Source organism: Crotalus tigris, unplaced genomic scaffold (genome assembly GCF_016545835.1).
Source record: "Crotalus tigris isolate CLP2741 ecotype Arizona unplaced genomic scaffold, ASM1654583v1 scf7180000023606.2106662, whole genome shotgun sequence".
NCBI lineage: Eukaryota > Metazoa > Chordata > Lepidosauria > Squamata > Viperidae > Crotalus > Crotalus tigris.
Genome location: NW_024100074.1, coordinates 797,316 through 820,454, shown reverse-complemented (window position 1 = coordinate 820,454; position 23,139 = coordinate 797,316). Strand labels below are relative to the sequence as shown.

The 23,139-nt window shown below is 43.2% G+C and overlaps 1 protein-coding gene across 5 annotated transcripts in view; it reads left to right on the top strand.

Annotated features, from left to right (window-relative positions):
- CYFIP1 (cytoplasmic FMR1 interacting protein 1) overlaps window positions 1-23,139 on the top strand; it is a 123,605-nt gene that overhangs the window by 49,424 nt on the left and 51,042 nt on the right. For all 5 annotated transcript variants that reach the window (XM_039319617.1, XM_039319621.1, XM_039319618.1 and 2 more), the window contains 2 exons: window positions 11,072-11,173; window positions 17,096-17,277. In XM_039319617.1, coding sequence (XP_039175551.1) covers window positions 11,072-11,173; window positions 17,096-17,277 — 284 coding nt within the window. The remainder of the gene's footprint in view (window positions 1-11,071; window positions 11,174-17,095; window positions 17,278-23,139) is intronic.

Genomic DNA, 23,139 nt, shown 5'->3' with positions numbered 1-23,139 from the left:
AATGGCTGGTAGGCGGGAGGTATCATCTTGCTTGTTCATGCTGTGTGGGCATTTTTCTATCTCGATGGCTTCTCTGATTATTGTGTTATTAAAGCAGTGGTTCTCAACCTGTGGGTCGGGACCCTATTTGGGGTTGAACGACCATTTCACGGGGGTCGCCAAACAACGCAGTCCGCCATTTTTTCCCCCTTTTCCTTAGCTGTGCTACTCCCTTTTATTCTATTGGCTTTTGAAAGCCAATAGAATAGACTCTCTTGAATAGAGTCTAATTATATTGGCTTTCAAAAGCCAATAGGAATTGTCCAGGCTGTCTCTGCCCTGATGAGCCCGCCAAAAGTCCCATTCTGCAAATTGTGCTGCACCAGTTGAGTAGTCCTCGACTTACGACCGGTTGAGTAGTCCTCGACTTACGACCGGTTGGGGGTCGCAGCATTAAAAAGGTTGAGAACAACTGCCCTAAAGCAGTTTATGATTGGAGAAAATGACTAAAAAACAAATAGACTTTAAGCCAGAATTATTTTTGTGAGGAATAATAGAAGCAAATTATGAGAAAGACTGTATATATTTAATTCTACACATATTAACTGCAGCAAGAATTATATTTGCTCAATTTTGTAAAAATGAAAATTTACCAACTGAAGAAGAATTAAGAAAATTTTAGAGTGTGCAGAAATGGATACATTAACGTTAAAAGAGAAAGAAGACTCAGTGTACTTTAGAACATGGGAATGTTATCAATGGCTAGAAAAACGAGTTAGAGAGAAAGGAAAGTGATTTGAATACATATTAGCAAGAAGACTATCGAGCGATTAATTAACATATTGTTTATGATAATTATTACTCATTTTTATTCTTTAAATACATGAATTCAGACATTATGCTGTTTGCTAAATATTGAAAATATTATTTGTAAAAACCCTAACCCCAACCCTAATCCTAACCTGAATCCCAACCCCAATCCCTATAAAAACTATATGTGTGTGTGTGTGTGTGTGTGTGTGTTTTCTGAAGTTTTCGCGGGTGTTTGTATGTAGGTCTTTGGTTATTCGGGTTTTCTCCTGCGTCAAATTGGAAGTATCTTGGCGACGTTTCGATGAAGTCTCATTTGTCATCTTCAGGCTGGTGTTTTCGGCTTCGTGCTTCTAGGAGCAATGTGTGATCGTAGCTGTTTCTTCCTTTTAACTGCCAGTGGGGGTATGAACTGATTGGATGAGAGCTTGGCTGTGTTCTGATTGGATAGAGGTGTGTTCTGATTGGTTAGGGGCTTGGCAGTGCTCTGATTGGATGGGGGGTTGGCTGTGCTCTGATTGGTTGGGGGGTTGGCTGTGCTCTGGTTGGTTGGGGGAGTGTTCTGTTTGGGTGGGGGCTTTGTTGTGCTCAGGTTAATCTGAGTTGCAGGGGGATGTGAGATGGTGAGCATTGCTATTGTTTGGCTTCTGGTCGTGCCTCATCTTCATGGTGGGTGTCAGTTTGCTTCATGTATGGATTGGAGGGGTTTAAAGTGGCTAATGATGCAGCTGTGGTCTGGCTTCTGGTTTGTGGTCGTGCCTCATCATCGGTGTGGCTTTGGGTTTGCTTTTTGCGTGGACGTGTGGTGGTGACATCCTGTGTGGCTTTTGTGAGTGTGGGTCTGGTGTCATTCTTTGTGTTAGAGACTCGTTTGTCAATAAGGGCGGGTTTTCAAATGGAGGTATCATCTCGTTTGTTCATGCTGTGTGGGCATTTTTCTATCTCAATGGCTTCTCTGATTATTCTGTTATTAAAGTGTTCAGTTTTGGCGATAGTTCTGGTCTTTTTAAAGTCAATTTCATGTCCTGTGATTTTAAGGTGTTGGACCAGGGAAGAAGTTGGTTCCTCTTTTTTGACTTAGTTCTTATGTTCTTCAATGCATGCACTTATTCTTCTGTTGGTTTGTCCGATGTACGTGGTGGGACAAGCGGTGCATGGGATTTTGTATACTCCTTGATTTTCTAACTCTATTTTGTCTTTGGGGTTTCTTAGGATGTCTAAGGTTTCTTAGGTTTCTATCTGCACGCTCTCTCACACCACCACCCAGCGCAGATCAACTCCGTAGCCATGATACTCATCTCTAGAACAAAACGCTTAGCTGATGAACAACACCTAAAAACCGAACTACACACTCTCACTAATGTACTTACATCCAATGGATTCCAAAGAAATAAGATTACCAAACTAATCCAAAAAGAAACCCCCACTAAAATCCAAGACAGAGAACAAGAAAACGGCAAAGCCCTCCTCCCTTACATAAAAGGCACCACAGGCAGAATCAGCAAGATCCTCCACAAACACAACATTAAGACAGCATTCTGCACAAAGAGAAAAATATCCACCATCCTAAGAAACCCCAAAGACAGAGTTAGAAAATCAAGGAGTATACGAAATTCCATGCACCGCTTGTCCCACCACATACATCGGACAAACCAACAGAAGAATAAGTGCATGCATTGAAGAACATAAGAACTCAGTCAAAAAAGAGGAACCAACTTCTTCCCTGGTCCAATACCTTAAAATCACAGGACATGAAATTGACTTTAAAAAGACCAGAACTATCACCCAAACTGAACACTTTAATACAGTGGGTCTCAACCTTCCTAATGCCGTGATCCTTTAATACAATTCCTCATGTTGTGGTGACCCCCCAACCCCCCCATCCAGCTGGCCGGGGGTTATAAAAGACTTGACCAAAAAAAAGAGGAAAAAATGGGAAAGTATAGGTAGTCCTCGACTTACAACAATTTGCTTAGTGACTGTTTGAACTTACAACAGCACTGAAAAAGCAAATTATGATCATTTTTCACACTTATAATTGTTGCAGCATCCCCAGGGTCATGTGATCTACATTCGGATGCTTGACAACTGATTCATACTTATGACGTTCACAGTATCTCAGGGTCATGTGATCAATGGCTAGGGGGCAGGCCATCTGATCACTCAGGTTGCAGAGTGTCTTTGGGGGGAATCTGTGGGTCTCTGGGATGGGACTGGGATGGGTGCCTGCCTTCCTTCCCTCCCTTCTCTCCCCTTGTCCCTTCTTCTATACTTCATCTCCCTCTTAGTCTCTTCCTCCTTCCCTCCCTCTCCCATTGTCCCTTCCTTCTTTTCTTCCTTTCCTTCAACTCCTTTAATCTCTTCCTCCTTCCCTCCCTTTTTCCCATTGTCTTTTCCTTCCTTTCCTTCACCTCCTTCTTAGTCTCTTCCTCCTTCCCTCCCTCTCTCCCATTGTCCCTTCCTTCCTTCTTTCCTTCCTTTCCTTCCCCTCCCTCCTAGTCTCTTCCTCCTTCCCTCCCTCTCTCCCATTGTCCCTTCCTTCCTTCCTTCCTTCCTTCCTTTCCTCTTTATCCCTCCCTTCCATTGTTCCTTCATTCCTTCCCTCATTGTCCCTTACTTCCCTCTCTCTTCGTCCCTTCCTTCCTCCCCCCCTTCGTGCCCAGGAAGGGACAAGGGGAGGGGGATAGGCTGCCAGCGTGGCTTTGGGCTTTGCTGCTGGTGGCCATGGTAACATGTCAAACCTGCCTGTGTACAGGCAGAGGAGAGCTCTGCCCGGCTCACTTGCTCAGCTTCGCTGGAAAACATGCCGCTTGCTAAGTTAGCAGAAGCTCCAGGATCAGCGCCAGGCTACAGCTGATTTGTGTTTCTGCTAAATTAGCAAGTGGCATGTTTTCTAGCAAAGCTCGAGAAAGTTTGCTGGGCAGGAGTTAAGGAGAGCAGCTATAGCTGATCTGTGCTTCTGGGCTGCTCTGCAGAAGCGCGAATCAGCTGTACAGGCTCGCCCCGATCCTGGACAAGAGGGAAGGAAGGAAGGATAGAAGGGACAAGGGGAAAGAGGGAGGGAAGGAGGGACAAAGAGGGAAGCGAATGAAAGGAAGGACAAAGGGAGGCGAAGGAAAGAAAGAAAGGAAGGGACAATGGGAGAGAGAGGGAAGGAGGAAGAGACCAAGAGGGAGGGAAGGAAAGGAAGTTCCAGCCAGCAGAGGCTTAGCAGCCCGGCTGCCGAGGAACAGAAGAGCGCAAAGCCAAGGATAAGAAGGTGGCAGTTTCCTCCCAAAGGGGGCTCCTTTTCTCCACCCCTTCCCTGGGTTGATGGGGAATTTCTTGTCACCAACGCTGACAGGTGCTCCTTCGAGCCCGCCGTGAGCTTTCTCGCCCCCTTTGCTTCTCCCCCCCCACTTTCATGAGGATTGTGGTGCCCTTGGGAAGCCAATTGTGCTTTGAAGCTTAGGAGAGGAGGAGGAGTCCCTCCTTCCCTCCCTCTCTCCCTGTCAAGCCCCGGCGGGCTTGACATGAACGGGTGGAGGAGGAGACGAGGATGGGCGGGGTGGCAAAGGAGACTGGCGGCCGTCGCCAGACCTCCCGGATGACAAACGCAAGTTCGGGGGTCGCCAGCTGACGGGCGCAGGAGTTGGGTACTGCGGCGGTCTCCCCTTTGCTGACCTGTGTGCACAAGAAGAAGTCAATCCGGTTGCTGCACCATGAGTCTCTGGGGAGGGCGAGGCCTTGCTCTGTGCCTGCGCTCTTCATGTGCCCTCTGCAGGGCACATTTGGTAGAGTTCGTGCAGACTGGCGCCAAGCAGCATATTTTCCACAAACAAGTGAGGTGGAGCGGAAGGGGGGAGGGAGAGAAGGCGGTTGACAAGCCCTGCCTAAGACCATCAGAAATATGTGTTTTCCGATGGTCTTAGGCGACCCCTGTGAAAGGCTCCTGCGACCCCCAAAAGGGTCGTGACCCACAGGTTGAGAACCGCTGGTATAAATAATAATGGCGTTAGTGGGCATCTCTTGTGCCTTTTTTAATCTTAAAGTTTTCTGTAAAATCTCCATTTACAATTATTTTGGCTGTTTGTTTACAATAAGTTGTTTTAATTGTATTTATAAAGTTTTCTCCAAAATCCATTTCCGCTAGTAGTTGAAACATAAATTGCCAGTTAACATTGTCAAACACTTTCTGTGCATCAAGAAATATTAAGACTATCTGTTTCCCTGGATGAATTTCATAGTACTCTAACATAGGGCTTTTCAACGGTGGTACGCGTACCACCAATGATACGCAAGCACCTGGCTGGTGGTACACGTAGGACAGGTTGAAAAAAAATGTAAAACAAAAGTGTAAAAATGGATGAGGTGAAGCAGCAGCAGCGCTGCACAGGCTTGTGGCAAAGTCAGCTGGGACTGCATGTTGCCTGGGTCCTACTGAGAGCCCAGGATCAAAGCGTGCAGCTCCAGCTGATTGGTGGCGGCCTTGGGGGTAGCAGGCAGCCTGAAGCAGTCTTCAGTGGAGATTAAGCTGGAGCTGCGCGATGCATTGCCTGGGTCCCCCCCGCCCCCACCCAGATGCCCTCACCTCCCCCAAACGTTTTTTACTCACCTGCCTTCAGCAGCATTCCCTTTCTCCTGTCCTTCTCAGCCTTCATGAGTTTGTGAGAGAAAAAAAGTTCCATGAGACTTTCTAACTTCTTGTGAGAAGTTAGAAAGTCTCGTGGAACTTTTTTTTTCTTTTTTACCCACAAACACGTGGTGAAGGCAGAGAAGCAAAGGGAGAAAGGGAGTGCAGCTGAAAGCAGGTGAATAAAAAATGCTTGGGGGAGCTGAGGGCATCTGGGCGGGGGCACCAACCTTACCCTGCATGGTGGCGGGAGAGTTAACAGCGGGCGCAGGGGGGTCCAGGAGGAGCTGCTCAAAGCAGGCAGAGGGGAAGCTGGGCAGATTGTGGGCACCGGCAAGCGAGCGAAATGGGCAGGGGCGCGAATCGGCGTGTGCTCAGAAACGCCAATCTCATGCTCCTGTTCCTGCCACTCATGGCTGCCATCTGGTCATTGGCTCTCGTCTGGAGAGCAAGGCCCTTTTTCGCCTGCAGGTCAGCAGCAGGCAGGAACTGCAGCATTTGCCGTCGTGCAGCCATCTGGCTCAGCAACAGTGGCGGCGGCCAAACTCCAATTGCCTCTTCCAGGCTCCCGTAGTGCTGGACAATGGGAGGGAGGGAGGGAAGGGAGGGACAAAGAGAGGCGGAAGGGAAGGAAGGGAGGGAGGGAGAGATAATGGAAGGGAGGAAGGGACAAAGAAGGAGGGAAGGAAGAACAGAAGGAAGGGACAATGGGAGGGAGAGAGGGAGGAAAGGAAGGTGCCCATGCCTGTCCCGTCTCCTCCACCAGAGACTCACAGATCCCGCCCGCATCTCCCACAGGACCCCGCAACCTGAGTGATGAGCTGGCCATTGACTTCGCTTGTCAAAAAGTTGGAAAAGGTGATCACATGACCCTGGGACACTGTGACCGTCATAAGTATGAATCAGTTGCCAAGCATCTGAATGTAAATCACATGACTCTGAGGATGCTGCAACGGCATTAAATGTGAAAAATCATCATAATTTGCTTTTTTCAGTGCAATTGTAACTTCGAACAGTCACTAAGTGAATTGTTGTAAGTCGAGGACTACCTGTACTTTATCATTTTTTCCTCTCTTTTTTTGGTCAAGTTTTTGACACCTTGCTGGGCGACTGGTGGTACTCGTATATTGCCTTATCCTAAAAGTGGTACAATGGGTGAAAAGGTTGAAAAGCCCTGTTTTAGAGGGTGGGAAAAAGATGTTCCCTTCCCTCTCTCCTCGCAAGGGGAAGAAGTTTCAAGAAGCTTTTTACAGGAAAATACTTGGGATACAAAGAAGGTAGGATCTCACCCAGTTTCTCCACGGTGCTTTCAAAGTGCTTAATAGTAATTTTGGCCTTGGCTGGAAATGGCATTAGTGATGGGCCACGTGAATGGCCGATCTTTTCTCCATCAGTTAAAAGAGCTGCCCTGGATCAAATGGGGGGGCTGCCACCCTTCCGCGATCAGTCGGGGCGCCACTTCACGCTCATCACTTTCGATCCTTTTCAGGGTCCCCTAGTGGGAGACAACTGGACGGCGGAGGGAATGATCACCCCGCAGGTCCGCCAGCACCGTGATCACAAACCAGAAGCCCAAAACCCAGCCAACCTTTGAAATAGCGTATGGAATGTGAGACAGCATTCAAAAAACTCAAAAGACTCTTTTCTGCCGAACCGGTGCTAAAACACTCAAACCCTAAAAAACCTTTTGACATCCAAGCCGATGCCAGCGACATCACGGTGGGGGCCATGCTATTGCAAAAGAATGAGTAGGGGCAATTACAACCATGTGTTTACACGTCAGAGAAGCTAACCAAAACTCAACAATGCTGGGTGCTGTGGGAGTAGGAGGCTTATGCAGTCAGGTGGGCCCTCTTCTCCTGGAGACATTTTCTAGAGGGGAGTAAGATCCCATTCCAGGTCTGGACTGATCACAAAAATCTGGAGGCTTTAAAACCCCCTTGAAAGTTATCCCCTAAACAAGCACAATGGCCCAGTACTTCTAATGGTTCAATTTTATCTTACGCTATTTACTGGGGGAGGGGGGAAACTTCCTGACAGATGCCCTGTCAAGGATGCCGCAATACAGGAGAGTCAAGGAGGTAGTCAAGCCTATCCTATCCTCCCTTCACATCAGCTAGCCATCCAAGTAACCACAAGGGCACAGCAGAAATGAAAGCCACTTGTGGACAATGCAGTTACAGCAGCTTTCAAAAAAGCCCTGAAAGGGGATGAGTGGTTTAGCAGTCACAAAAACCTCTGCTCTGTGCAAAATGGTCTGGCCTGGATAGGTGGAAAGTTATATGTGCCTGCCAGCCAAAGCCTCAAAACAATGCAAATCTGCCATGATTCAAAGTTAGCAGGGCACTTTGGATTTGTGAAAACCTTACATCTACTCAAGAGACAGTTCTGATGGCCTTTGCTCAAAAAAGACATTGAAAGATATGTTTCTAGCTGCCCTATATGCGCAACCACAAAATGAAGGCAAGGGAAAATGCCAGGGCAGCTTTAAATTGTAGCTGAGCTGTCAGCACCCTGGAAAGAGATCTCCGTGGACTTTATGGAACTTCCCGAGGGCATGGTAATTTGTGTCATGATGGACCTGTTTTCAAACAGGTACATTTCATTCCCTGTTAAAAGTTTTCAATGGCCAAGAGGTTGGCGAATATGTTCCTGCATTACGTTTACCAGCTGCATGGAGTGCCGTAATGTATCATTTCGGATAGAGGAGTCCAGTTCACGTCAAAGTTCTGGAGAGCTTTTTTGGATCTCTTAGGAACCGCCCAAAATCTTAGTTCTAGTCACCATCCACAAACGAATGGTGGGACCATAATGAACAAACTCAGTTTTGGAGCAGTACCTATGCTGCTTCATTAATTACCAACAGGATGATTGGACCAACTTCTTGCCGTTTGCTGAAATAGCTTACAACAATGCTGTACACACCAGCACGGGCTTCACACCTTTCCAAGTGGCAATGGGAGAAGAATTTAATCCAATGCCTGAGCTACTAACCAAAGACCCAACAATCCCCAGCTTAAAAGAATGGATAGAACAATTAATAAATACCTGGTCAATTAGAGGTAAGGCCTTTGCGGAGGCTAGGGCAGCTTACAAAGCCCAGACCAACAAAAAGAGAATAGAGCTTAAACTGCTCCACATTGAGAATCACATATACTTATCCACACGATTCCTACAATTTTTGCAACCCTCAAAAAAGTTACGGCCAAAATATGTAGAGCCTTTCCCCATAAAACAGTCATGGTAGAACTAGATTTGCCAACGTCGCTGTGAAAAAGCCACTCTGTTTTTCACTGCAGTCTACTAAAACTGGAGGTGGTTTCACCCCTAAGGCCAGCACCCCTTCTAGTACCTGAACCCTCATGGTGGAAGGGGAACAAAACTTTGAAATCAAAGAAATCCTTAACTCATGCAAGCAGATAGGAGTCACTCAATACTTAGTGTCATGGAAAAATCTTCCTGGGGCTCAGAATGAATGGGTGCAAAAGAAACATGTTAAAGCCTCTAAACTACCTAAACACTTCCATGACTGCTACCCAAATAAACCTAATTAAATGTGTAACCTCTATTTTCTTATGCCCTCTTTTTTATTTTCTCTTCTCCAGATGGATCTTCCCCACTTTTAGAAGGGCAGCATGCCATTCTGAGGGGAGGGGGAAGTGATGCTTGGGGATTGAAGATGTTTTTATCTTGTTTCTTCTTTTGCTTTGATGTATCTGCATGGGAATTGGGGAAGGGGGAATGAACCTTCAGGGCCATCTGGTTTGACTCCTTTCAGGCTAACTCCTGCCTGTTACCAAGGTCACAGTGCCAGAGAACAACTTGTCACCTTTTCAGCTCAGAGTTCTCACAGCAACTTCATGCCAGTGTATTGGCTCCGGATGGACTGGGGCAATGGGGTGGGGTTGGACAATGAGTAATTACTAATGTTTTCACATGGGAACCTTACAGTTTAGTCTACAACCTTGGAATTGCCTACCTGCCTTCTATCCAAATAGTAATCAGTAGTAATTCACAACATAAGCCTAAGACTGAAAATCAGGCTTGTCAGATGCTATATTTTTTCTATCCTGCTCTATGGAGTAGAGAGTTGGTCTCTGACAGAAGGCCACCTGAAGAGACTAGAAGCATTTGAAATGTGGATTTACAGGCGACTGTTACGTATAAGCTGGGTTGACAAGATCAGAAATGAGGAGGTGATAAGCCGCCTGGGAAAGCCAAGGGAAATCATCAAAACAATTAAAAAACGAAAATTAGAATATTTCGGACATGTGACGCGACACCCAGAAAAATATGACATGCTCCATTTAATCCTCCAGGGAAAGATTGAAGGTAAACGAGGTGGAGGCAGAAGAAGAATATCGTGGCTTCAAAATCTAAGGGGTTGGTTTGGACAAAACTCAGCAGCACTTTTTCGTGCGGCTGCTGATAAAAACAGGATTGCCAACATGATCGCCATCGTCCAATAACGGATATGGCACAAGAAGAAGAAGAAGTAATTCGGTCCTTTCCTGTTTAGGACTTCAAAGTCAGCCAAGATCAGATAGATGCTGACATTTGGTGGAGTTCTTACTCACATATTCATTATTTCTATCCACAGGTTTTTAGCCAAGAAACAGAAGTAACACAGTAGCAGCTGTATATATAAGCTTCTTTTAAAATTTAGTGTTTTATCCTATTTTTAAATCTTCAGTTGACAATTCTTTTTCACAGTTTAAGAGATTCTTGATATGGGGGAAGAAATTGTTTGGGAAATTGTACTTCTGAGCATACATTATAGATAGTTGGATCTTACCTTTTCAGCCCCAGTGAGCAGAAGACAATTTATTCCCTTCAGTTTGTCAATCCAACAGACTAAACACTTAGGTCTATTTGCAAAGAATAGCAAATATATTTGTTTCTTCATTATTTGGGGATAACTTTTCTTTTAAATTCTGCATATCCTGGCATAGGAGATATTGCAGAACACCTGTAGTCCTGCTGTAGTCCTAGACAAGTTCATTTGAGGCTCTTTACTTGAATCAGAATGACTGATTCCTTTTATTATTGGAAATGGTCACATTTATGAATTTCTATTTTCCTCCAATTAGTTTTATATTATTATAACCTAGTAACGAGAGGAAAAAATATACAGCCTAACATATTGACAATGGTACTTTTTGTTTGTTATAAGAATCATAAAAGACCAACTGCTCCAACATTGCTCCTACATTGTGTAGGACTAAAACATTTTTTGAAAACCTCTTCAACTTCCATTAAAAAGTAAAACATAACTTGTACATTGTTGCATTTGATGAAATCTGTACTACTATGCTGACAGTTGCAAAAGTTACAGAAAAGTATTATTCTTGAGAAAAGGAATAAATTCATTGAGATCAATACTGCTTTCTCTTATTTCCAACAAAGGAATTAGTCAGTTCCTAAGATTTCTATAAGATCCTTGGGATTGGAAGATATATACTCCAATTATGCCCAGTGTGTTTTTATTTGTATAATCCATCAATTTTAAAAACCAGCACTCAGGTAAAATAATTATGAAATCAAATATTCGTGAAAACTGTTATTACTAATAAAAAGAATATAAAAGGTGCCTTTTAAAAAACGAAGTCATATGGCAAAACATGATTTAAAGTTGGGAAAAAAATTCTTTTAACTTTTTTTCCTATTCAGGTAAAATGTAATGAGCAGCCCAACAGAGTGGAAATTTATGAAAAAACTGTGGAAGTACTTGAACCAGAGGTTACCAAGCTGATGAATTTTATGTATTTTCAGGTAAAACGTTATTAATTACTAGAATAGATGATATTCTCTCTTTCCATCCACCCCCTCCCCTGCCCTTTTTGATGCTCCAGTTCTTGTCCCTGCCATTATCTGTTGAAGAAGATGATGCTTTATATTGTTCTAAGTAAAGAAGTCTCACAAAGAGTACTTTAAGTGTTTGTATGTGTCTGGAAAAATCTGATCAGTGCAATTTGTGTATAGGTTGTTGTTAGTTGCGATGTCATGTCCGACCCATCGCAACCCCATGGACAACATTCCTCCAGGCCTTCCTGTCCTCTACCATCTTCTGGAGTCCATTTATGCTCACGCCTACTCTTCAGTGACTCCATCCAGCCACCTAATTCTGTCGTCCCTTTCTTCTATTGCTCTCAATCTTTCCCAGCATTAGGCTCTTCTCCAGTGAGTCCTTCCTTCTCATTAGGTGGCCAAAGTACTTGAGTGTCAACTTCAGGATCTGGCCTTGTAAAGAGCAGTCAGGGTTGATCTCCTCTAGGACTGACTGGCTTGATCACCTTGCAGTCCAGGGGACTCGCAGGACTCTTCTCCAGCATCATAGTTCAAAGGCCTCAATTCTTTTGCGCTCAGCTTTTCTTATGGTACAACTTTCACAGCCATACATTGCAACTGGGAAAACCATGGCTTTGACTATACATACTTTTATTGGCAGGGTGATGTGTCTGCTTTTTAGTATGCTGTCTAGATTTGCCATAGCTTTTCTCCCCAGGAGCAAGCATCTTTTAATTTCTTGGCTGCAGTCCCTATCTGTGGTGATCTTGGAGCCCAGGAAGATAAAATCTGTCACTACCACCATTCCCATCTATTTGCCAGGAATTGAGAGGACCAGATGCCATGATCTTGGTTGTCTTAATATTGAGTTTCAAGCCAACTTTTGCACTCTTCTTCTTCACCCACATCAAGAGGCTCTTTAGTTCCTTTTCACTTTCTGCCATTGTTGTTGTTAATTGCGAAGTCGTGTCCGACCCGTCGCGACCCCATGGACAATGTTCCTCCAGGTCTTCCTGTCCTCTACCATCTTCTGGAGTCCATTTAAATTCACACCTACTGCTTCAGTGACTCCATCCAGCCATCTCATTCTCTGTCGTCCCCTTCTTCTATTGCCCTCAATCTTTCCCAGCATTAGGCTCTTCTCCAGTGAATCCTTCCTTCTCATTAGGTGGCCAAAGTACTTGAGTTTCAACTTCAGGATCTGGCCTTCTAAAGAGCAGTCGGGGTTGATCTCTTCTAGGACTGACCGGTTTGAACGCCTTGCAGTCCAAGGGACTCGCAGGAGTCTTCTCCAGCACCATAGTTCAAAGGCCTCAATTCTTTTGCGCTCAGCCTTTCTTATGGTCCAACTTTCACAGCCATACATTGCAACTGGGAAAACCATGGCCTGGACTATACGCACTTTTGTTGGCAGGGTGATGTCTCTGCTTTTTAGTATGCTGTCTAGATTTGCCATAGCTTTCCTCCCCAGGAGCAAGCGTCTTTTAATTTCTTGGCTGCAGTCCCCATCTGAGGTGATCTTGGAGCCCAGAAAAATAAAATCTGTCACTACCTCCATTTCTTCCCCATCTATTTGCCAGGAATTGAGAGGGCCGGATGCCATGATTTTGGTTTTCTTAATGTTGAGTTTCAACCAACTTTTGCACTCTCCTTCTTCACCCGCATCAAGAGGCTCTTTAGTTCCTCTTCACTTTCTGCCATTAGAGTGGTATCATCTGCATATCTTAGGTTGTTGATATTTCTCCCGGCAATCTTAATTCCAACTTTTGATTCATCTAGCCCTGCCTTTCTCATGATGTGCTCTGCATATAAGTTAAATAGGCAGGGGGTGACAGTATACAGCCTTGCCGGACTCCTTTTCCAATTTTGAACCAATCAGTGGTTCCGTGTTCGGTTCTCACTGTTGCTTCTTGACCCGCATATAGGTTTCTCAAGAGACAGATGAGATGGTCTGGTACTCCCATCTCTTTAAGAACTTGCCACAATTTGTTGTGATCCACACAATCAAAGGCTTTTGCATAGTCAATGAAGCAGAAGTAGATGTTTTTCTGGAACTCCCTAGCTTTCTCCATGATCCAGCGTATGTTGGCAATTTGATCTCTAGTTCCTCTGCCTCTTCGAAATCCTGCCTGTACTTCTGGTAGTTCTCGATCCACATACTGCTGGAGTCTAGCTTGTAGGATTTTAAGCATAACTTTACTAGCATGTGAAATGAGTGCAATGGTGCGATAGTTTGAACATTCTTTGGCATTGCCTTTCTTTGGAATTGGAATGTAAACTGACCTTTTCCAATCCTGTGGCCACTGTTGAGTTTTCCAAATTTGCTGGCAAATTGAGTGTAGCACTTTTACTGCATGGTCTTTTAAGATTTTGAATAGCTCAGCTGGAATACTGTCACCTCCACTAGCTTTGTTGTTGCTCAGATTTTCTAAGGCCCATTTCACTTCACATTCTAGGACAGGGGTGTCAAACTCAATTTTATTGAGGGCCGCATCAGCATTGCAATTGCCCTTGGGCAGTCGGGTGGATGTGGCCAGGGTGGGTGCGGTCTACTGGGTGGGCGTGGAAGGAGTGGATGTGGACTACTGGGTGGGCACTGACAGCTCTACATCGTTTGCGTCAAGGGTGCCTGTGGGGACTTGGGCAAGAGTATGACAGATCTGAGTATCTCTGGCAGAAGGGGGTGGGAACAGTGCAAATGCCAAGGCATGGTCCACTGGAGGAGGCTCACTGTTCCTCTCAGGCCGTGGGGGGGGGGGGCTGGATGGTGGTGCGGGATGCCTGGAGCCCTGAGCAGCAGAGATCAAACGCCCAGCCTGGCCCTCGACCTGCGGCACCAAGCCCAGCCCCACTTTCCCAACGGGGTGCCCAGCTGCATTTACCTCCTCTTCAAGGTTGCTGCTCTGTGCTTGCTCTCCTTAGCCAGGTTGCTCATGATGAGTACGAGGGCAAAGTCAGAGGGAGGCCTATTCCCTCTCCATGGGAGGAGACCTGGCTGTGTATCCAAAGCTTTCTTAGCAATAGGATGGGAGACCCCCAGGATAGGCCAGGAGGGGGCAAGGAGATGGTGAAAGGGCAGCAGGGCAGGACTAAGGGAGGTCTTCCCTCAGACCCTCCCTCTCCTTTCCTTCTTTCCTTCCTTCCTAAGTACAGAGTGGTGGGAAAATATTTGAGATGAGGGAGGGAGAAAAACAGGCAAGAAACGCAGCTGGAGAGGTGTCACCCTTCGTGAGGAATGAAGAAATGCACCATCTCCTGGAAGTGGCCAGCACATGGCCCTCACCTACTTCACATATCAGGCTTAGTGAGCTCTGGGGGAGGAGATGCCATGAGTCAATGTTACCTATGTAATGCCACCCAGCCCCCAGCCTGCCTGGTCTCAACAGGCAGCGGGGGCTCTCCTCATAGCGCCAAGAGGTTGAGCTGGGCGATGCAATTCCCAAAACAAGCATGGGGCCGCCCAGCCCTCAACCTGCTTGGTTTCAACAGACAGCGGGGTGCTTTCCTCACAGAACCAAGAGGCTGAACCAGGTGGCGCAAATCCAAAAAGAAGCGTGATGCTGCCCAGCCCCCAGCCTGCCTGGTTTCGCCAGGCAGCAGAGCGCTCTCTTTACAATGCCGAGAGTTGAGCTGGACGGTGCGAAGCTTGTCAGCTTTGCACTTTGCTGCCTGCTGAAACTGGGCAGGCTAGAGACTAGGCAGCATTGCACTTCTCATCAGATTCACGCCGCCCGGCTGCTTGCCGAAACTAGGCAGGCTGGGGGCTGGGCGGCGTCATAATTTTTTTGGGATTCGCGCTGCCTGGCTCAGCCTCTTGGCATTGTGAGGAGAGCGCCCCACTGTCTGCCGAAACCCCTCCCCTGGAGCCCATCAAGCCAGATATGTGAAGTAGGCGAGGGCCATTTGCTGGCCATTTCCAGGCAATGGTGCATTTCTTCATTCCTTACAAAGGGTGACACCTCCCCAGCATGCACCCAGGGGGCATGGCCGACGTGGCAGGAGCCGTTCCCTCACTGTTTCCAGAATGGCTTCGTGGGCCACATGAAACCACTTCGTGGACCTCATCCGGCCCCTGGGCCTTGTGTTTGACATGTTTGTTCTAGGATGTCTGGCTCGAGGTCAGTGACCATCCCATCGTGGTTATCAGGGACGCTAAGCTCCTTCTTGTATAGTTCTTCTGTGTAATTTTGCCACCTCTTCTTAATCTCTTCTGCCTTTGTTAGATCCCTGCCATTTTGGTCCTTTATTATGCCCATCTTTGCATGAAACGTTCCCTTCATATCTCCAGTTTTCTTGAAGAGATCTTTGGTTCTCTCTATTCTATTGTTTTCTTCTATTTCTTTGCACTGTTCTTTTAAGCGGGCATTCTTATCTCTTCTAGTTATTCTCTGGAATTCTGCATTCAATTGGGTGTATCTTTCTCTTTCTCCCTTGCCTTTCGCTTCCCTTCTTTCCTCAGCTATTTGCAAAGCTTCCTCAGACAGTCATTTTGCTTTCTTGCATTTCTTTTTCTTTGGGATGGTTTTAGTTGCTACCTCTTGTACAATGTTGCGAACCTCCGTCCATAGTTCTTCAGGCACTCTGTCTATCAGATCTAATTCCTTAAATCTATTTGTCACCTCTACTGTATATTCATCAGGAATATGATTTAGTTCATACCTGAGTGACCTAGTGTTTTTCCTCCTTTCTTCAATTTAAGCCTAAATTTTGCAACGAGAAGCTGATGATCTGAGCCACAGTCAGGTCCTGGTCTTGTTTTTACTGACTGTATAGAGTTTCTCCGTCTTTGGCTGCAGAGCACATAGTCAAATCTGATTTCTGTGTTGACCGTCTGGTGATGTCCATGTATAGAGCCGTCTCTTGGGTTGTTGGAAAAGAGTGTTTGCTATGACCATCATATCCTCTTGACAAAATTCTATCAGCCTGTGCCCTGCTTCATTTTGTACTCCAAGGCCAAACTTGCCTGTTATTCCAGTTATTTTTTGGCTTCCTACTTTAGCATTCCAATCCCCCATAATGATAAGGGCATCATTTTTGGGTGTTGATTCTATAAGGTGCTGTAGGGCTTCATAGAACCGGTCAATTTCATCCTCTTCAGCACCAGTGGTTGGGGCATAGACTTGGACTACTGTGATATTGAATGGTTTGCCTTGGATTCGCACTGAGATCATTCTGTCATTTTGGGATTGTATCCCAATATTGCTTTTCCTACTCTTTTATTGACTATGAAGGCTACTCCATTTCTTCTGAGGGATTCTTGCCCGTAGTAGTATACCTGATGGTCCTCTGAATTAAATTCACCCATTCCTGTCCATTTTAGTTCGCTGATTCCTAAGATGTCGATGTTCAGTCTTGTCATTTCTTGTTTGACCACGTCCAGTTTGTCTTGATTCATGGGTCTTACATTCCAGGTTCCTATGGAGAAAAGATCTTTACAGCATCAGACTTTCCTTTCACCACCAGATGCATCCACAGCTGAATGTCCTTTCGGCTTTGTCCCAGTCGCTTCACTCTTTCTGGTGCTACTAGTACTAGCCCTCTGCTCTTCCCCAGTACCATATTGGACATCTTCTAACCTGAGGGGCTCATCTTCCAGCGTCATATCTTTTTGCCCTTTGGTACTGTTCATGGGGTTTTCATGGCAAAGATACTGGAATGGGTTACCATTTCCTTCTCCAGTGGATCACATTTTGTCAGAACTCTCTGCTATGACCTGTCTGTCTTGGGTGGCCCTGCACAACATAGCTCATAGCAAGCCCCTTCACCATGACAAGGCCGTAATCCATGAAGGACAATTTGTGTATATAGTCTGGTTCTATTGGCATCCTATTGTACTTGCAATTAAGAGGGGAATAGCTTGCCCTTTGTGTTGTTGTTTTTTAAATATGGATTTATTTTTATGCACAGAGAAATGCCATTGAAAGATTTTGTGGAGAAGTGAAACGTTTGTGTCATGCAGAAAGGAGGAAGGACTTTGTATCTGAAGCTTATTTGATCACTCTTGGAAAATTTATCAACATGTTTGCTGTTTTAGATGAGCTGAAAAATATGAAATGCAGTGTGAAGAATGACCATTCAGCCTACAAGCGGTGAGAGGCTTTTTTAAAAAAATAACAGAAGTACAATAAGAAATATAATGCTAAAAAAATAAGAAAATTGGTTTCATCCTAGTATTAACCAGTTACAAACTTTATAAACAATCATTTTTTTTCTAAGCTTAACGTTGGGTCCTGCTGACGTCTAATAAAATAAGTTAATTTTTGCAAGCAATTGTACTTTATTTATTAAATGTATATGGCCCATCTCAAATACCTGACTTTGGCAAGCTAACAAAAACAGAAAAACAACTTATAAATTTATGAAAAACATAAATAGCAGCTCGGCAAACAACTTACAATAACTTAATGATCATCTCAATTAATACAACCCAGAAACAGGCTCACCCATACAATCAGGGCTCCAGGTTCAATAGCAAAACAGGCCTTTAAGGCTTTGCAAAACGCCAGCAAAGTCAGGGTGAGTCTGATTGTCATGTTTTCTCATGTTTTCATAAATTCTGTGCTCTTCTGTGTTTTACAATGTTTACTTTGCTAATATTGGTACAATGAATATATGTTGGAAATCTAAATATGTTTTCTAAATAGCACATCAATAACTAGAATTTCCCAGTAACTGGTAGCAGGTCTTTTACTAAATATTCCGTAAGCATCAATAATGGATATGCCACCAGAATCATCTTACAGGGAAGATGGGTGGCATAAAATTTAAATGAATGAATGAATAGTATATTTGACCAAAACATATGATGAAAATCTGCTTCAGCTGCTTGCTATTTCTTAACAATAATACAAATCATTGCAGTATATTTTGTTTTATTTAAATGGAGCCAGATACCAGTGAACCACAGTACATATTTAAAATGGACTCTGCAGAATTCTCCCTTTAGGGGAAAAAACACTAGGATAAAAGTACACTGGACAGTTGGACCAAAAGGTGGCAATAGTTTACTTTAGTTATATGCCATTGTTCCTGTTGAAAAGCTATAAATAGAACTTTGGTACAATTGTTTCATTTTATATATCTCACCTGTGCAAAAGTTAGGTTCAAGCTGAAATATTAATGAAGCTAAACCTTTGTTAAAAACATATTATTATTATTAATAATAATAATAATAATAATGTTGGAATATTCATGAGCAGGAAGAGTCATGTGGTAACTCAGTCAGCCAATGTGAAGAAAGTGCTACTGAGTCAGTGCAAAAGGTATTGAGTTAGAAGCTGAATTTTCAGTCTCAGGTTTGTCTCTGTATCTCTCTGTAAGAAGTCTTCATTGAGCTATGTTGCTGTAAAGAAGAATGTATGGTATTGTAAATATTTTGATATGAATATAAAAAGGTTATTTGAATCAGCTAAATGCAGTCAACTGTGAGAGCTTCTGATTTATTTTTCACCAACAGAGAAATTAAAATTCTCTAACAGGTTATGGGCCCAGAGCTTACTAAGGGCTGCATTGTAATTTAAAGCTGGAAGAAATTGCCTGTGTTTAGAAAGTATAAGAACAAGGCAGAATTAGCAGAATGGCTGCAATGGAATTTAAGGAAAGCTCTGTGCCTCGTTTGGGCCAGAAGAATGACATTGTGTGGGCTGCTAAAATGGAATGTTTGCTCAAAGCAAAAAAGCTGTGGTATATCGTAGAAAATCCACAAGTGTTTGTAGCTGCTGATCAGAAGAGTCATGATAGAGCAATGGCTTATTTCATCTTGAATTTAGATGATGAACAATTTCTAAATGTTGCAAATTGAAAGACTGCAAAGGAGATTTGGTTGAAGTTGAGAGCTGTGCACGTGAATGTTTCTGCATGCAATATAGTGCAATTGTCAAGAAAACTTTACAGGGCCTGTTTGCAACCAGGTGAATCTGTGGAACAGTATTTAAATAAAATACAAAGTTTATTTTTGGACTTAGAACAACGTGGGATTAAATTCCCTGAGTCCCAGAAGGTTTTATTGGTGTTGAACAGTTTAGATAAAACCTGGGACACAGTTTATGTGATATTTGAGTGTAAAGAAGAGCAAGATTTAATTTTGAGGCTTTAAAGGCATGTTTGCTTAATGAAGAAGAAAAGCAACATTTTAGGAACAGCCATAAGGAGGTGAAATTCCTGAGGACGGGGTCCAGACTGCAAGTCTCCGGAGAAGAAACAAGGAGCAGATGGGACCAAGTTGCATCAAAAGAGAGATTTTGCAAGCAGAGAGCTCAGCAAGAAAAGAATTGCTACATTTGTGGAGCAGACAAACATCTGAAAAGGAACTGTTTGCAGAGGAACAATTTGAAGTGAAGGACATTTGTGCAAGTAAAAAAGACTGATTTGCAAAAGGAACATTTTGGTGTTGCAAAAGTTTGTTATAGCAACAACAGAGACAAGTGGCTAATAGATAGTGGGGCGTCAAACAATTTTTAATGACTCTGAATTATTTTGCAGGTTTGTTCCAGTAGCACAAGAAGCTGTGGCTTTGGCAAATGGCCAGAAAGCAAAAGTCATCGGAAGAGGCGATGTAAAAATTCCATATTTGGAATCAAAGTTTACCAATGTGCTTTGTGTACCTGAGATGGAACATAATTTGTTAATGTGTCTAATTTAGACAAACAAGATTTTGAGCTCATTTTTGTAAATAGGAAGTGTCTCATCAAAAGGAATGGGAATATTTGTGCAAAAGGCATAAAGGAAGATAATCTATATGTATTGCAGGGACAAAAGGTTCAATGTTCCCATATATTTAAGAATGTTGCAGAGCATAATTCGTGTGTTCATCTTCTACATAGAAGACTTGGCCATGCAAGCTTTAAAGTTTTGTAGCAAATGCAAGAGTTTGCAGAAGGGTTAAATTTGAAGGGATGCAAAACATATTTGGACTGTGCAGTATGCAAAGCATCGAAGTCAAAGGCATTCCCAGTTAGTAAATATATCACTAAACAAACAAAAAGAGCTCTAGAGCTGGTCCATGCAGATCTGGTGGGACCTATGCAAGCTAGTTTGGGAGGAGCAAAATATGCACTGGTAATTGTTGATGATTATAGCAGGTATTCGTTTTGCTACTTTCTTAGAGGAAAGACAGAGGTGCTACAACAATTCAAACAGTGGGTAAGTTTTGTAGAGAGAAGGTACAGAGAACAAGTGTGTCAGTTGCAAAATGACAGAGGACTGAATTTATGTCAACTAAATTCCAACAATGGTTGGGGCAGTTGGGGATAAGACACAGACGTACAAATCCTTACACAGCAGCTGAGAATGGTGTAGCTGAAAGAAGGAATGGTGTTTTGCAAACAATGAAAGATTCATTATTAGAGGATTCTGGTATGAGCAGGTCATATTGGGGAGAAGCCATTTTGACAGCCAATTATATAGTTAACAGGCTGTGGAAGTCCTCCATTAATAATACTCCATATGCCATTCTATATGGGAGAAAGCCATCACTGGCACATTTGAGAATTTTTGGAAGTACTGCATGGGTACATATTCCGAAAGCAATCAGAAGAAAAGGACAGCAAAAGGCAAGAAAGCTCAGGTTTGTGGGCTATGAGCCAGGGTCAAAAGAATATCGCTTGGAAGTAAAAGAATTATAATTTCAAGGTCTGCTAATTTTGCAGAACAAAATTGGGACACAATTAATGCAAATTCTGGGTATGTCTCACTTAATGATGGTGATCTATTTAACGACAACTCATCTAATGATGGGAAAATGATTATTGAAGATGTCAATGTTCAGGGAGGAGAGGCTGAACAAGACATGAAACCAGAAAGACTTGAGACACAGCAGCAGTTAATACCACATAGGTCAGAGTGATGTAACAAAGGAATTCCGCCTGACAGGTATTCTGCCAGCAAGGTAAAGGTTTGCAATGTGTGGTATGAGCCAAGAAGTTATAAAGAAGTGTTGGCATTACCAAAAGCTGAACAAGAAAGATGGAAGGAGGCCATGGATAAAGAGATGAAATCCATGGGAGACCATGAAGTATTTAAATCAGTGACTTTGCCACAGGGAACCAAAGCTGTGGGTTGTAAGTGGGTATATAAGAAAAAGGTATTGCCAAATAATGATGTACAGTATAAGGCCAGGTTAGTGGCACAAGGTTTTTCACAATTAAAGAATGTGCACTACGATGAAGTATTTGCCCCAACTGTGAAAAGTGAGAGTATAAGATTAGCACTGGCATTGGCAGCTGCATATAAGCATAAAATCTGGCACTTTGATATCACAACTGCATTCCTCAATGTTGAGTTAGAGGAAGAAATTTATATGATTCAAGCACCAGTATATGAAATTGCAAAACCTAACATGGTATATAAATTAAACAAGGCTATTTATGGGCTGAAGCAGTCAGCCAGAAACTGGAATATCTGTTTAGATACTACTTTAAAGGGTCTTGGATTTAAGAGTTGCAAAGCTGATAATTGTATATATACTGGACAGTTACAAGGAGAGAATTGTCTACTGTTATCATTTGTAGATGATCTTTGCTTCATCGCAAAGGATGCATTACAAGTCAAGGAATTTGCTGATAAATTAGGAAAGAAATTTGAATTAAAGAATTTGGGAGAAATAAAAAATTATCTCGGTGTAGAGATACGGAAAAATGAAAAAGGTGGTTATATTCTCAGTCAAAGAAAAATTGAGCAGTTATTGGAAAAATATATTATGAAAGATTGCAATACTGCTCCCACACCCATGAGTACGGATTTTTATAATAGTTTATGTGCGGACAAAGGTGAAACCTGTGATCAAGAGATATATCACTCAGCAATAGGGAGCTTGTTATATCTATCACAGTGGTCCAGACCAGACATAGCTTGCGCAGTAAGCATTTTGAGTCGTTTTACTGCTGCACCTACAAAGTTACATTGGATGGGTGTAAAAAGGGTTCTCAGATATTTAAAGGGAACTATAAATTTGGGTCTTCAAATACAGATTACTGAGGAATTGAAATTAAAGTGTTATGTCGATAGTGACTATGCAAATGATATAAACACAAGGAAATCAAATTCTGGGATTATAATATTGTTTGGAGGGACTCTGATTGGATGGAAGTCCAGAAAACAAACAACTGTTGCTATTTCAACAGCGGAAGCAGAGTTTATTGCTTTATCTGAATTGTGTTCTGAAGTAACATGGTATGTACAGTTGTTGCAAGATTTAAATATTAATGTAAAAGAATCTGTAAAGGTATTTGAAGACAATGCTGCCTGTATAAAAATGGCAACTGGTGACAGGGTGAAGAACAGAAGTAAACATGTAGACATTAAGTATTGTAATGTCAGGGAAGCTGTAAAAGGAAAATTGATTAGTTTACATCATTGTTCTTCTGAGGATAATTTGGCAGACATGATGATTAAACCATTGGGTAGTGTTCACTATGGAGAATGTATTAAGTCAATAGGTCTGATGTCTCTTCCTGTCATGAAGGGAAGAGTTATTTGAATCAGCTAAATGCAGTCAACTGTGAGAGCTTCTGATTTATTTTTCACCGACAGAGATTAAAATTCTCTAACAAATAATAATAATAATAATAATAATAATAATAATAATATTAGTCAATTGCAAAAGGCAGCCTTATTAGGAACTGCTTCCATCCTGCGACGATATCTGTAATTCCATCAAACATCCACATCTGCCTATCCCAGGTCCTGGGTAAGGACTCGATAGGTAGACAAAATGCCAAATCCAATCTGAACATTTGGCTGACTGTGCGATGATCGATAATAATAATAATAATAATAATAATAATAATAATAATAATAATAATAAAGTTGGAAGGGACTTGGAGGTCATCGAGTCCAACCCCTTACTCAGGCAGGAAACCCTATACCATTTCGGACAAATGGCTGTCCAGTCTCTTCTTAAAAACTTCCAGTGTTGGAGCATTCACCGCTTCTGGAGGCAGGTTGTTCCATTG